The 12,561-nt window shown below is 52.5% G+C and overlaps 1 protein-coding gene across 10 annotated transcripts in view; it reads right to left on the reverse strand.

Annotated features, from left to right (window-relative positions):
• Nucleotides 1-26: 26 nt before the first annotated feature.
• The window catches only part of EMID1 (EMI domain containing 1), a 42,304-nt gene continuing 29,769 nt past the window's right edge, over nt 27-12,561 (reverse strand). Inside the window, exons 14-17 of one of the 10 annotated variants that reach the window (XM_066370566.1) lie at nt 11,852-11,896; nt 6,138-6,222; nt 5,129-5,331; nt 27-1,752 (exon numbers count right to left, since the gene is read on the reverse strand). In XM_066370566.1, the coding sequence (XP_066226663.1) occupies nt 1,480-1,752; nt 5,129-5,331; nt 6,138-6,222; nt 11,852-11,896 (606 nt within the window). In that variant the 3' untranslated portion in view covers nt 27-1,479. Of the gene's footprint in view, nt 1,756-5,128; nt 5,332-6,137; nt 6,223-11,851; nt 11,897-12,561 lie in introns of all 10 variants that reach the window. The other 9 variants (XM_066370565.1, XR_010749350.1, XR_010749351.1 and 6 more) reach the window with 9 other exon arrangements.

A 12,561-nucleotide genomic window follows, 5' to 3' on the forward strand; every position in this document is an offset into this window, starting at 1 on the left:
GAACAAACAGCCAATTGTAGGAGTGCAGCTCCCTGATGAATGAATGAACAGTGAACAAACAGCCAATTACAGGAGAGCAGCTCCCTGGTGTCCAGATATGGTCTATTATCCCTGCACCATGCCGCCTCTTTCTTCAGGAAGCTGTGTCCTCCACCTTGGGCCTTTGCTGGGCTGGACCCACTGCCGAGGAGCATTCTTAATCACTTGTTTCCCAGATAATTTTTACCCATCCTTGTTCTCAGCCTACACAGAAATAGCTCTCCAGGAAGCCTTCCCTGATTACCCAGGAATACTATCCCTTCACTGTGTCCCCACTGGACAGTGGCCAGTTCAGTCAGTCTCCTAGGCTTGGTCCACAGCAGGCTAGGAAGCTTGTGGCTGTGCAGTGCTGGGCCCCATGGCAGGAAGTGGTGGGTGAGGGTGCTGCCTGGGAGAAGCTTCCTCAGCTTTGAAGCAGCAGCTCCTCCCTCCTGACCCCGCCCCTCTCTGTCCCTGCCCCTTCCAGGGATGGGAGGTACAGACAGAGCCAAGAGGGCAGAGGGTGGGGCATGGGTGTGAGTTTCAGGTGGGCTGGGGGAGGAGTAAGGCAGAGGGGCACCTGGGAAGCTGGGCTGTTGGTCACCAGCTGGGAGCCAGAACCATCAGTTTTATTTCTTCAATTGAGCAAACAGGCTCAGGAGAAGCTGCCCTGAGGTGTGGCAGCTCCTTGCTCCCCTGGCCTCTCAGAAGCCACAGCCATTGCTGACACCTGGCCGGGGGTGGCGTGGCCTGAGCCTCTGTTCTGCTCACCTACCCCCTTGTGCCGGCCCCCTCAGCCCTGTGCAGGCCAGCCTTAAACCTGCTTTGCAGGTGGGCAGTAAAGGCCACTGAGAAGAGGAAAGAGACCCCGGCCTTGCCCTGCTGCCCCACATAAAAGTACACGCTGAAACCAGGCTGGGTGAGGAATCAAGCTGGTGGCCTTTATTGGCCGGTAGACACCTATCTTGTGTCTATCACAGGCTTTGTGGGAGCAGGTGGCTCCTCCCTTCCCATGTCCCCCCCATGGGAATGACTGGGGGTTCAGGGGACAGAACTGAGTCAAAGAGTCCACAACACCCTGTCAGCTCAGGCAGCTTGACCTCAGTGTTGGGAACCCAGCACCGGAAAACGAGAGGAGGGGCGTGGGTGGACTCCTCCCAGGTTTGATGGGGAGGAAGGGAAGTGAGACTGCCCTGCCTCGGCAACCCTGCTAGCGCTGAGGGCGGGGCCAAGCTCATCTCCGGGCTCAGTGCCTGCAGGCCTGGATGCCTGGGCACCTGATGGGAGGACAGACATCCTGAACCTGCCACCCCCTCCCGGCAGGCTTGCATCACCCCATTTCACAGAGGGAAGCAGGCCCAGGGTCCAAGCAGGGCCTACCCTCCCACTGGGCCACCTCTCCCTCAGGCCCTAGACCCTGTTCAGCCTCCTATGAGGCAGATGTGCCTAGGGTGCCAGGACCTAGATCCGCTTACCCCAAAGGCCTAGGTGGCAGAGGGACCCTGAGGACATTAATAAATATGGATGGGCGGTCCCTGGAGGCAGCTGGCTGAATCCAGGCTGGGAAGGGATGCCTGGCCTGGCCCACCCCGAGGGGCCGCCACTGCCCTCAGCCTCTCTCGTTGCGGCTCCTGGGGCCCACGATCTGGTAGTTGGTTGCGTGTCCTCCCCTCTTGCCCCGAAGGAGGTTGGGGGTGCCCGTGCCAGCAGGGCCTGCCCCTGACCCCTCTGGTTCTGCTGGAGGGAAGGAGAGAGGCTGGGTTAGTGAGGTCTGTGTGAGGCACCCACCTCCCCTTGGCCTTCTGGAGGAGTGGGGTGACTGGGCACTCGACCAGGTTCACTCTGCCCTGGCACCCAGGAGGCAGAGCTGTAGGGAAAAAGGGCATCTGCAAACTGGTTAATGTCCCCCACTACCCCTCAAGGAGTCATCAGCCCCCAACCCAGTGAGAGTACTCAGGTCCTCTATTTGATTTTCTGTCAAGTGGGGATAAATGAACCTACCATATTCTTGAAGTGCTTAGTGTATAGTCAGTGCTCCATAAAAATTTTTCTATATTGAGGTGAAGGTATGCCCTGAATCATCCCCATTTCACAGCTGGGTAAACTAAGGCCAAGGAACAGACTCACTTTTCCTCTCCTTAGATTAGGCCACTTGTGGGGAAGGATTAGGAGGGCCAGGATCTGCCCTTGACCTGTTCTGTGGCTCTGGGCAAACTAGACCTCTGCCGGGGCCTCAGTTGTCTCAGTTTCAGATATACTCTGAGGTCCTGGCCAATTCCTATACACTAAAGTCAGTTCCAATTTAGTGATGGTGGGATAAGCCCCAACCTGGAAATGAGCTGCACCTCAAGAACAAAATGAGTAATTGGCATTCTTGCCACCTAAACAACTCCTATTCATCTTTCAAAACCCTGAGCAGGACCTGCCTCCTCTAGGAAGCCTTCTGTGACTATCACCTCAGTCCCTCTCAAAGCTAAATGAGCAGGTCAGCTAGGTCAGAAGAATGGGCTACTTTTCTAGAGGGAGAGCAATGCTCAGGGAAAAGCCCCAGGATGGAGGACTAGACTAAGCCTCCAAAACCCTGTTCACAGGAGACACTTGGCCTGTGGTGAGCACCAGCTTCCTACTGAGGACACTACCAGGAGAGTGGGTTAGACCTCATTGTCATTACTGTTAAGTGCCCTGACCCACATGCCCAGTGTCCCATTCACCTCTGGACTGAGATTTGGGGACCCTGGGGCAAATAAGCATGTGCCATCACAGTTAAGGGACATTTCATGCTTTAAATCTGGGAGCACAGGAGGAGGGTAGCACAGAGCTCAGGCTCCAACATCAGCTAGGGCCAAGTCCTGGCCCCAGGGCCCCCATGTGTCCCAGTTATGTGGCCTTGGGCAACTCACAGACCTTTGAGCCCCCACCTGGAATGTAGAGGACACACCCCGTTGTCACACCCTTGCTGTTCTAACATGACCAGAAGTGGAAAGTAGTTTTCACAGTACACACTAGATTATTGTGGTCACTAGGAGGTGACCTTCTGACCGGGTCTCCCGCAAGTCTGGTCACTATGATTTGGTCATGAGATGCTGTTCTGACATGAATGGAAGGCCTTGGCTTCTTCTAGGCCCCACTCAGTCCATAGCAGAGCAGAAGTGTCAGTGAACCTCTGCCGATGGAACTGAAAGAGCCAGGACTTTAGAGGACAGACCTAGGGTGGACCACTAACCTCACCACCACTGTCCCTATGACCCAGGGGGAGTCACATGAGCCCTCTGAACCTCTTTCTTCATCTGAGATGAGCATGGTATGGCTTGCCTAGCAAGCTTGTAAGGACAGGAGGTGATCATTGTAAATCCCTCAGCCAGGTGGCTAGATGTGGGGCAGCTGTTACTATTGTCATTGTTCATTATATCCTAAACGTGTGCCCCGCCTGGGTATTTAGTTAGCACCTGCTGTGCAGGATGGCCAGTGGGATGGTTTCATCTCCTTTGATCCCCTCCTCAAGCCACCCCTGCCAGGCCCACAACCAGAGCTCGCTTGTGGGATCTCTCTTCTAGGCCCGTGGCCACAGAGAGTGGACATGGGTCCTCCGAAGTGACCAGCACTTCCTCCCAGGGCTGCTCTAGAGGGAGGGTGGGGTATAGATTCCAGAACATGTCGTGTCTCTTCTGGCTCCTGCAGCCATCTTCCTATTTTAGTATATGTGCTGCCGAAGTGAGCACAGCAGCCATCTTCCTGAGAGGAGCTGGGGGCACCTGAAAAGGTGCTGAGAGCTGGGATTGGGTCCTTGGTCCTTGCTCTGTGAAAGGGAAGGAGGTCATGGTTCTAGAAGTTAGAAAATCCATGATCGGTTATGGTCGGTTATGGTTCTAGAAGTTAGAAAAGCCATGTGGTGTGGTTAGAGGAGCACACTATATACCTTCCAACATCCAGGCCTATGTCCACATAGGACTCTAAGGGTTACCCTTCCGCCTTCTCCTGGCGCACTTGTTCTAACACAAGTGTCCCACCTTCCAGAAAGCCTTCCCCACTCCCCAGTGAAAAGTGACTGGTTCTCATCTCTGTACTTTGTTGCTCCTCTACCCCATGGCCCTTCTCTCTATAGCTGAGGATCCCCTGCCACTCTATGGGCAGCTCCCCAAGGCAGGTACCCTTGAGATCTGCTAAGTGCCTGCCAAGACCTGGCATTCAGTAGGTGCACCCTCTAGTTTTGCTGAATGAAGGCTTGGCTCTAACCTTGGCCCTCTTTTGCATGGGGGGGCCTCAGTTCCCCCATTTGTAAAAGAGATAGGAGGTTGTTCATGAAGCCTAAGACCTGTGTGCACTGATGTGCTAGGACTGGGTTGTGAGGTGGGGGAAAGGGGCCGCTGTTGGGGCCTCTTAGGTCGGTGAGGAATGTGGTTCTCCTTGAAGTCAGCCAATCTCTGCTTCTCTCCAGGGCCAGCCACAGACTCCAGGTTAATGGGGCAAGACCCTCTTAGCACCACCTTGATAAGCCAGGCACAAAGAGGGGTACTGACCACTTGATATCTAACCCTTCAAGGACTTTCTCAAATTGGGCCCTGACAGATCATGTAGCCAAATAGTTTATCCCTAAGCAATTTCATGGAACAATCCCTCTAGGCTCTCTCTGGCCTCTTGGCTTTTGCCCATGCTGTTCTGCTGCCTTTTCACTCACCCCTGATCCTTGCCCTTCAGGGCTCCACTTAGCCAACACCTCCAACAGAAAGCCCTCCCTGAAATGCCTCTCACCCCTCACTGCAGCCTGGGTCAGGGGCACTTGTGTGCTTTCACAGCTGCCTATACTCACTCCACTGTGATATTCCTCACCTTGGGTTTAATGGCCAGTCCCAGTGCTCCCCACTCACCCCCACAGCCTAAGCTCCTTGAGAGCAAGGATTATGTCTGTCTGATCTGTTGGAGCCTGTGCCAGCAGGATGCCTGGCCCAGAGCAGGTGTTCATTCACTCAAGAACTAGTTACCAGAGCCTTCTCTGTGCCAGCCACCATTTGCTAGTTGGATAGAAGGACTAAAGAATGAGTGTCTGCTGGCCTGGGTCCAGGTTTGGGAGTTGCCTTCTGTGTCCCCACCTGTCTGCCCACCCTGCCATTACCTGGCCAGATGATGGCTTCCAGCAGGGTGACCCGTCTGGCCAGGAGCTCCAGCTGAGCCTGCTGCTGCAGGAAGCTCTGTAAGCTAGGAGCCTGATGGGAGATCGAGAAGAGCAGACGGTGCGAGTCCGGCCTCTGGGGGCTGGGCCGGGGAGCCGAGGGTGGGGTGTACGGGCCAGGTGCCAGCCGGCTTCAAGGCAGGAGCCTGGGTGTGAGTAGCTATTGAGACCTTGGTCTCTCCTTCTAAGTGGGGACAGGACTTGCCTAGTTCCTCAAGTGACCAGATGGCTGATGGGTAGAGAACTGGTGGGTGAATTCCTGGGGTTAGAGTCTGGCTCTCTCAGGCCCTGAAAGGGACCTTCAGGAGAGGTTAGGAGGACCAGAGGGGAAACTGAAACTGAATATCTGAGGCCAGGAAATCCTGCCCTGAGAGCCTCTGGGGACTTATGGTGAGGGAGGATCAGAATTGGTGGGCAGTATATTACCCAGAGTCCCCTGGGGCCTTAGCCTGGCTCTGTCATTCACAGTCCCTTGCATTTCTGGAGTCCAGCTCCATAACCTATTGTCCCTGTGGGCCCGGAGACTGGCTCTGTTACCCACAATTTCTCTAGAGCTGAAGCCTGATTGAAGTCTGGATCCATTACCCACAATCCTCCTGTGGGCCTGGGCTCTACCTTTATTACACATAATCACTTGCACTGTTACAATCTGGCTCTGTTACCCACAACCCCACTAGTCTAGAGTTTGGTCTTATTGCGCATAATTTCTTCCAAACTCGAAATCTGTCACCTCTGGTTTCCCCTGCAGGCCTGGAAACCACATTAACCATAATGCCTGGAGGCCCAGATTTCTCAGGCCCCCTTTACCTGTGGAGGAGGGACCAGTCATTGAGGGGTTAGGTGGTCTTATCCTCTCCAGCCTCAGGACTGGGCCCTGGAAGCTCCACCCTGGAGGGCCTGGGGAAGGCTGGTGGGCAGGGGCTGGGCTGTCTGTCCGTCTGTCTCTACTCACCATAGAGCCCAATCATTGTTTCCAAGATTAAAACCCTCTCAGCTAAAATCTTCAAAGCCTCGCGTAGTTGGTGCAACCCCTCCCCCTGCGGAGGAAAGAGACAGATGCAGCCGTGAAGGGGACAGGAGGGGGCCCTGCAAAAGCCTGTTGGTAGCCCATGCCCCACCCTGGTCATGCACCTGCAGCCTGCACCACCTGCCACAGCCCCGGGTCCATGGACAGCTGGGACAAGACCAGGAGAGGACAGGAGGGGGACAAAGCAGGCAGAAGCAGACTCCTAAGTTCTGATGGATCCCTGCTAGATGTTTTCTCCCACACCCCTGCAAATCCTGCTGCGCTGGGGGTCAGGGGATGCCAATCCACAGGGGCAGCAGTGCTGTCCCAGCGCCTGCCATGAAACCTGCCACAGAATGTGCCTTGGGAGTTGCCATAGAGTCCTGCACCCCATCTCTAATATTCTTTTTTTTTCTTTTCTTTTTTTTTTACAGAGACAGAGTCAGAGAGAGGGATAGATAGGGACAGAGAGGAACGGAGAGAGATGAGAAGCATCAATCATCAGTTTTTCATTGCGACACCTTAGTTGTTCATTGATTGCTTTCTCATATCTTGACCGTGGGGCTACAGCAGACCAAGTGACCCCTTGCTCAAGCCAGTGACCTTGGGTCCAAGCTGGTGAGCTTTGCTCAAACCAGATGAGCCTGTGCTCAAGCTGGCGACCTCGGGGTCTCAAACCTGGGTCCTCCACATCCCAGTCCGACGCTCTATCCACTGCACCACTGTCTGGTCAGGTCCATCTCTAATATTCTAAAAATGAAATACTTACTGTCTACCTCCATCAGTGGTAGAAATTGGGCTACTTACCAATATTCTTTCCATTCATGTCAAAATGAATATATACAAGTAAAATTAGAATATGTTTGAGTGGTGGTGTTGGGAAACTGTTTAAAATACTGGCAAAACTGAGGTGCTGGCCTGGGTACCCTTCTTCCCCATCCTTCTTACTCTGGATGCCTCCCTCCCAGGCTCCAGCTACTCTGGGGCCGTAATCTGCAGGTCCTGGAGCCTGGCCCTCAGCCCCGCCCTCCCTTCTTTTTTTTAATTACAGAGACAGAGTCAGAGAGAGGGACAGATAGGGACAGACAGACAGGAACGGAGAGAGATGAGAAGCATCAATCAGTTTTTCGTTGAGACACCTTAGTTGTTCATTGATTGCTTTCTCATATGTGCCTTGACCGTGGGCCTTCAGCAGACCGAGTAACCCCTTGCTTGAGCCAGCGACCTTGGGTTGAAGCTGGTGAGCTTTTGCTCAAACCAGATGAGCCCGCACTCAAGCTGGCGACCTCAGGGTCTCAAATCTGGGTCCTCAGCATCCCAGTTCGATGCTCTATCCACTGCGCCACCACCTGGTCAGGCTCTGCCCTCCCTTTTAAGCAGCATTTCCAGCACCCAAGCCCAGGGATGTGGAAGTGGGCCCACAAAGCCACCCTCCTTCTAGGCCTCCCTGATCTGGGGCTCCCCAGTGCCACACAGAACCAGCTGCTGCCAGGGGCTCATGCCAGCCCCCAGCAGCTGGCATTCACTTCCACTTGTTCTCAATCTGTCTGTCCTTTCTTTCCCCAGCATAGAGTCCCTAGTCTTGTCCAGACTCATGCTTCATACTCCTTTACTAGTCCAGAGTTAAGCAGGTTCTGGGACATAGATATCTTAATTCCAACAGAGCACCAGGATAGCAAACAGAACTATTCCAGCCCTGATACAACCGGGATCTCTCTGTGTTCTTTATTCAGTATGGAGCAAATGAAGGGATGGTGTATACTATGCATATTGCTATGGTTACAATCCAGTGCTTTAAAGTAGCTGCTATCCCAAAAATATCTAACAACTGAGAAGTCTCCCAATATATATTCGTGAGCCCACTTTGGTCAGCTGTGATCATTTGTTATGAGCCAGGCATCCTGTCCACATCACATAGGTTGAGCTTCCCTTAGGCCAGACTGGCTATTGCAGCCTGGGGGTCACAGGGTCACCACAGGCTGTACACCAAAGTAATCCCTCTTCAGGTATTACAGGAGGAGGATGTAAAAATGGATGCCCTTCAAAATTATGTTAAACTACTCCCAGCATGGACAGTGGGACAAGCTGACACTATGAGCCTCCTGATGAGATGCAGTAAGAGAGCACCACATCCTCCATGAGTGCTCCTGCCAAGAGTATTTAACCTGCATCTCATCACCAGGAAACCACCAGACAAATCTAGATGGGACATTCACAAAAAGATAGTCAAGAAAAAGAAAAAAAGGGCAGGGGGTCTATTCTAGGTTAAAAGAGACTAGGGACATGACAACCAAACATAATGCATGAATCTTGATTAGAAGTTAAAAAAGAAAACAGCTGTAAAAGGCATTTTGGGGACCACTGATCAAATCTAAATATATTATATATAAAATGACATCCTTTTATTGAATTAATGTCAGCTTTCTTAGGTGTCACTTAAGTGGTATTGTGACTCTTTGGGAGAATGTCATAGTCTTTCAAGATACATGCTGATGTGTTAGGGGAGATGTGGATGAAGTTTGAACCTTACTTTCAAATGGAGTAGAGAAAAAAGGTCTATGAATATATAAAGGAAAAGATAGAGCAAATGTGGCAAAATACTACCTGGTCAGTTTAGAGGACAGGGAGAATAATCTTCATTGTACCAACACTTCTGCATACTTGAAAATTTTCAAAATAAAAATCTTGAAGAAAAATGTAAAAAAAGATCCTGCTATTTGGATCCCTCCCTGGGGGGGAGGGGCTGCTGTTTGCACTGATGACTCCCATGGTCCCTTTCCCAGCCTGGCCTGAGTATCCAGGGCCTGCTGGACACCCCGCTCGGTCATAACAGACATCTTCCATTTTTCATGGACAAACAGTGGGCCTGCTTCTCCTGGCTCTCCTTTACTACTGTGTCTCCCTTAATTTTTTGCTCCCCCCTCACAGCCAAACTAGCACCCAAGTGTCTCTTAGCCCCATTGACATTAGTCAATCCTCATTGTCCCCACTCCCAGTTCCAAAGAGAACTATTCCAGCTCAGTTCCAGTCCCCACAGTCTCTTGCCAGGATGACCATGACAGCCTTCTACCTAGTCTCTCTCTGCCTTTCCCATTCTCCACATGGCAACAGAGGGGTCTCCTGCAAACAAAAATCTGACCACGTCACTTCCCTGCTCATTAATATTTCGGTGACTCCCCACTGCCCATAGAACAAAGTTCAAATTCCTCACTATGGCCTCCTAAGTCCTGAAGGCCTTTGAGCTCTGTCTCACCTCTTGCCTGTCACACTCTGCCACTCCAAGTGTTTGCACATGACACTCCTGCTCCTCTCCCTGAATACCCTTTCCCTGGTTAATGTGTCTTTCAGGCCTCAGTACGGGTCTACACCAGGAGGATGCTAAATCCTCCCCTATCACGGCTGAGCTTCCCCTGTCCTATAGCTACTGGTTACTAGTCTGTCTCTCCTCCCCCCACCACCACTGTGACTACCCCGAGGGTGGGAACTCTGTCCAAATTGCATCTATGTCCACAGTGCCTGGGCTGCGGTCTGGCACCCACCAAGGAAGTGCTTGGGGAAATGTTAGCTGGTTCCCTTAGTCCTGAGAGCTGAAAAGCCTGCCAACAATTTGCTCTAAGGAGTTGGGCCTCAGTTTTTCCTGTCTGAATAAGGGTTACAAGCTTTGTTCTAGGCAGGCTGGCTCAGCCCAGCCACTCCCTAGCAGTGCCTCAGTGCCTGCCCATGGCCACTAGGTGTCTCTACTGAGCCACAGTGGGGCCAGAGGCTCTGAAAGCTTTGCTACGTGGGGTTGGTAGGTACAGTGTGTATAGGGGTCCTCAAGGGCCCTTCCCCGCTCTGGACCTCATTCCCACCTGCCCCCAACAGAACTGCTTCCCCAGCCTCCAAAGCCTCATGCAGCCCCCAGCCCAGCAGGCCCCCTCCCAGGCAAGCGGCAAGCAGGGGCAGAAGAGCAGGTGGGTGAAGGGGAGGCAGGTGGATGGATAGGGGCCCTGCTACCTCTTGGGGCCCCACCCATAGGTAGTCCTGAGTTAGAGGCCTGATCTAGGATAGTTCAGGCATCTGTTCTCCTGCTGGGATCCCCATGCAGGGATGGGGCTGCTTAGCTTAATTGAGACTTCACCTTCCTCCTGCCTTTCCTGGGCTGCGTAGAAAATGTGCTGAGAGGGGCCAGTGAAAGCGCTGAGGGGAGGCAGAGAGCTGGGCTCACGCCGCTCTACCTGACCCCAGCCTAGCTCATGCCCAAACTGACAGTGTACTTATGAGGCTCTGGAGCCACGCGGGGGTGGAGGCTGGGGGTGGGGTGGGACAAAAAGATGAAGGGGCAGCGGGAGCTGGGAGAGGCTGCCAGAAAGGTAGCAGGGCCCCAGAAGTCATGGAAAGACATGGGGGAGGACTCGTGCAGGGTGGGGGCTCCCACGGCTGTATCCATCACTGACCCCACAATCAGGAGCAGAGAGGGCAAGGCAGGAGCTGGGTGCTTCCCGTGTCCTAACTAGTACCTACCAGGAAGTAGGACATCCCAGCCAGACTGCACCAGGGAGGGGGTGGGGTAGAGGAGGGAGGCACAATATGAGCCTCCAAGAGAGCCCCCCAGTTGTTTCTCCCATAGGAGTGTCTGCCCCTACCCCATCCATTTTCTAAATGTTTCCTATGTCAGTGCTGGTTTCCAAGTCTCTGCATTTTGAGGCTTTTGGTCCTCCCTCATTGTGCCTCTTGGGTAGATATATTTCTAGCCCTGAAATTCATTCACTGCAACTATCTTCAATGATTATGAAGGTTTCTAGCACCCCACATGTGGTTGCTAGGCCCCCTTTCCCATTTACTTTATGTTTCCTGTGTATGTGACAGTTTCTAGGCCCCTCTTCCCTTTCTTCATGGGCTTCCTTTACGTATGGTGCTTTCTAGATTCCCTCATCTCATTTTTCATGGTTCTCCTGTGCCTATAACAGTTTCTAGGCGTCTCCTCACACTCCTCCTGGGTCTCCTATGTATGTGATGGTGTCTAGGATCTCATGTTAATTATAGTTCTTTTGTCATAGAGGAGTCTAGGTTCCCTGATCTCATTTACATTATGTACATGACAGTTTATAGGCCTCTCTTTCCCTACTTCATGGAGTTCCTGTGTGTATGATGGTGTCTAGGTCCCCTGTACCTTTTACCATAGGCTCCTGTGTACCTCAGCATTTCCATGTCCCCCTCCCTATATGTCATGGCTTTCCTAAGGTACCATTTCCCCCTGTCCCGTCCTCCTGTGTGGCTATTGTCTTCATGCTTCCCATTTTTCAGTAGACAAGGGAGCAGAAGCCCAAGCCCTTGCTTGTAGAGGGCTATGGAGGCAGGGGTTGCAGTCTGGACTGGGTCAGCCCAAACTGCCCAGGAACAGGCAGGGTCACCCTGGCCTGGAAAGGCCACAGAGGGAAGGCAGAGACAGGGACATGAAGACAGAGACAGAGAGCGTGGGGTCTGCTGATGAGGCTGGCCCTGCCCATTTGGGAGGGATAAGATAAGGGAGGGGGCTAGGGCTGAGAACTATCAAGGCTCCTCCCTGGGGGACTGGGTTGTTATGGGGGTTTGGCTGGGGTGCTCCCATTCCAAAATAATCTCCTGAGTGCCCCGGGCAGGAGGCAACAGTGGGAGGTCAGTGTGGGGCTGGAGCTTACCCAGTGGCTCTTCTCACCGGGGTCTCCTTTGGGGCCAGGCTCTCCCTGCAAGGAGAAACAGAGGTAGAGCAATGAGAGAGGGAAGGAGGAAAGGAGGAAAAAAGAGACATATTGAGAGAGTCTGAGAGAGGCAGAGATAGAGTGGCTTGTATTACATTAACAGTAGGAAAAAATGGAAAAAAAAACCCCAACTAAACAGACAGCCATGGGAAGTGATAAAGAACAGCCAGATACTGGAGGATATTTGGTCTTTGAAAGAAGGAAACTGTACTGGGTGAAATCCATATATTTATAGCTTTACCTCTGAAGGGTAAACCCTAGCCTCCTCAGTCCAGCGAACAGCTCAAGCAGAAAATGTTAGTTTTTTTTTTTTTAATTGATTTTTAGTGAGAGAGGAAGGGGGGAAGAGAGAGAGAGAGAGAGAGAGAGAAAGAGAAAGAAAAACATCGGCTTGTTTGACTTGTTGTTCTGTTTATTCGTGCCATCGCTGGTTGTTTCCTGTATGTGCCCTGACTGGGGATCGAATCCACAACCTCAGCATGTTGGGACGACACTCCAACCAACTGAACTACTTAGGCAGGGGCCTCAAGCAGAGGATGGAGACTGCCAAAGGAGGAGGAAATCGAGAGAAAATAACTGAAAGCAGGGAGCTACAGCAGGGGAATGAAATCTGCATAAATACTCCCCTTTAATCCTTGGATTGTTCAGGA

This window comes from Saccopteryx leptura, chromosome 2 (genome assembly GCF_036850995.1).
Source record: "Saccopteryx leptura isolate mSacLep1 chromosome 2, mSacLep1_pri_phased_curated, whole genome shotgun sequence".
Classification (NCBI taxonomy): domain Eukaryota; kingdom Metazoa; phylum Chordata; class Mammalia; order Chiroptera; family Emballonuridae; genus Saccopteryx; species Saccopteryx leptura.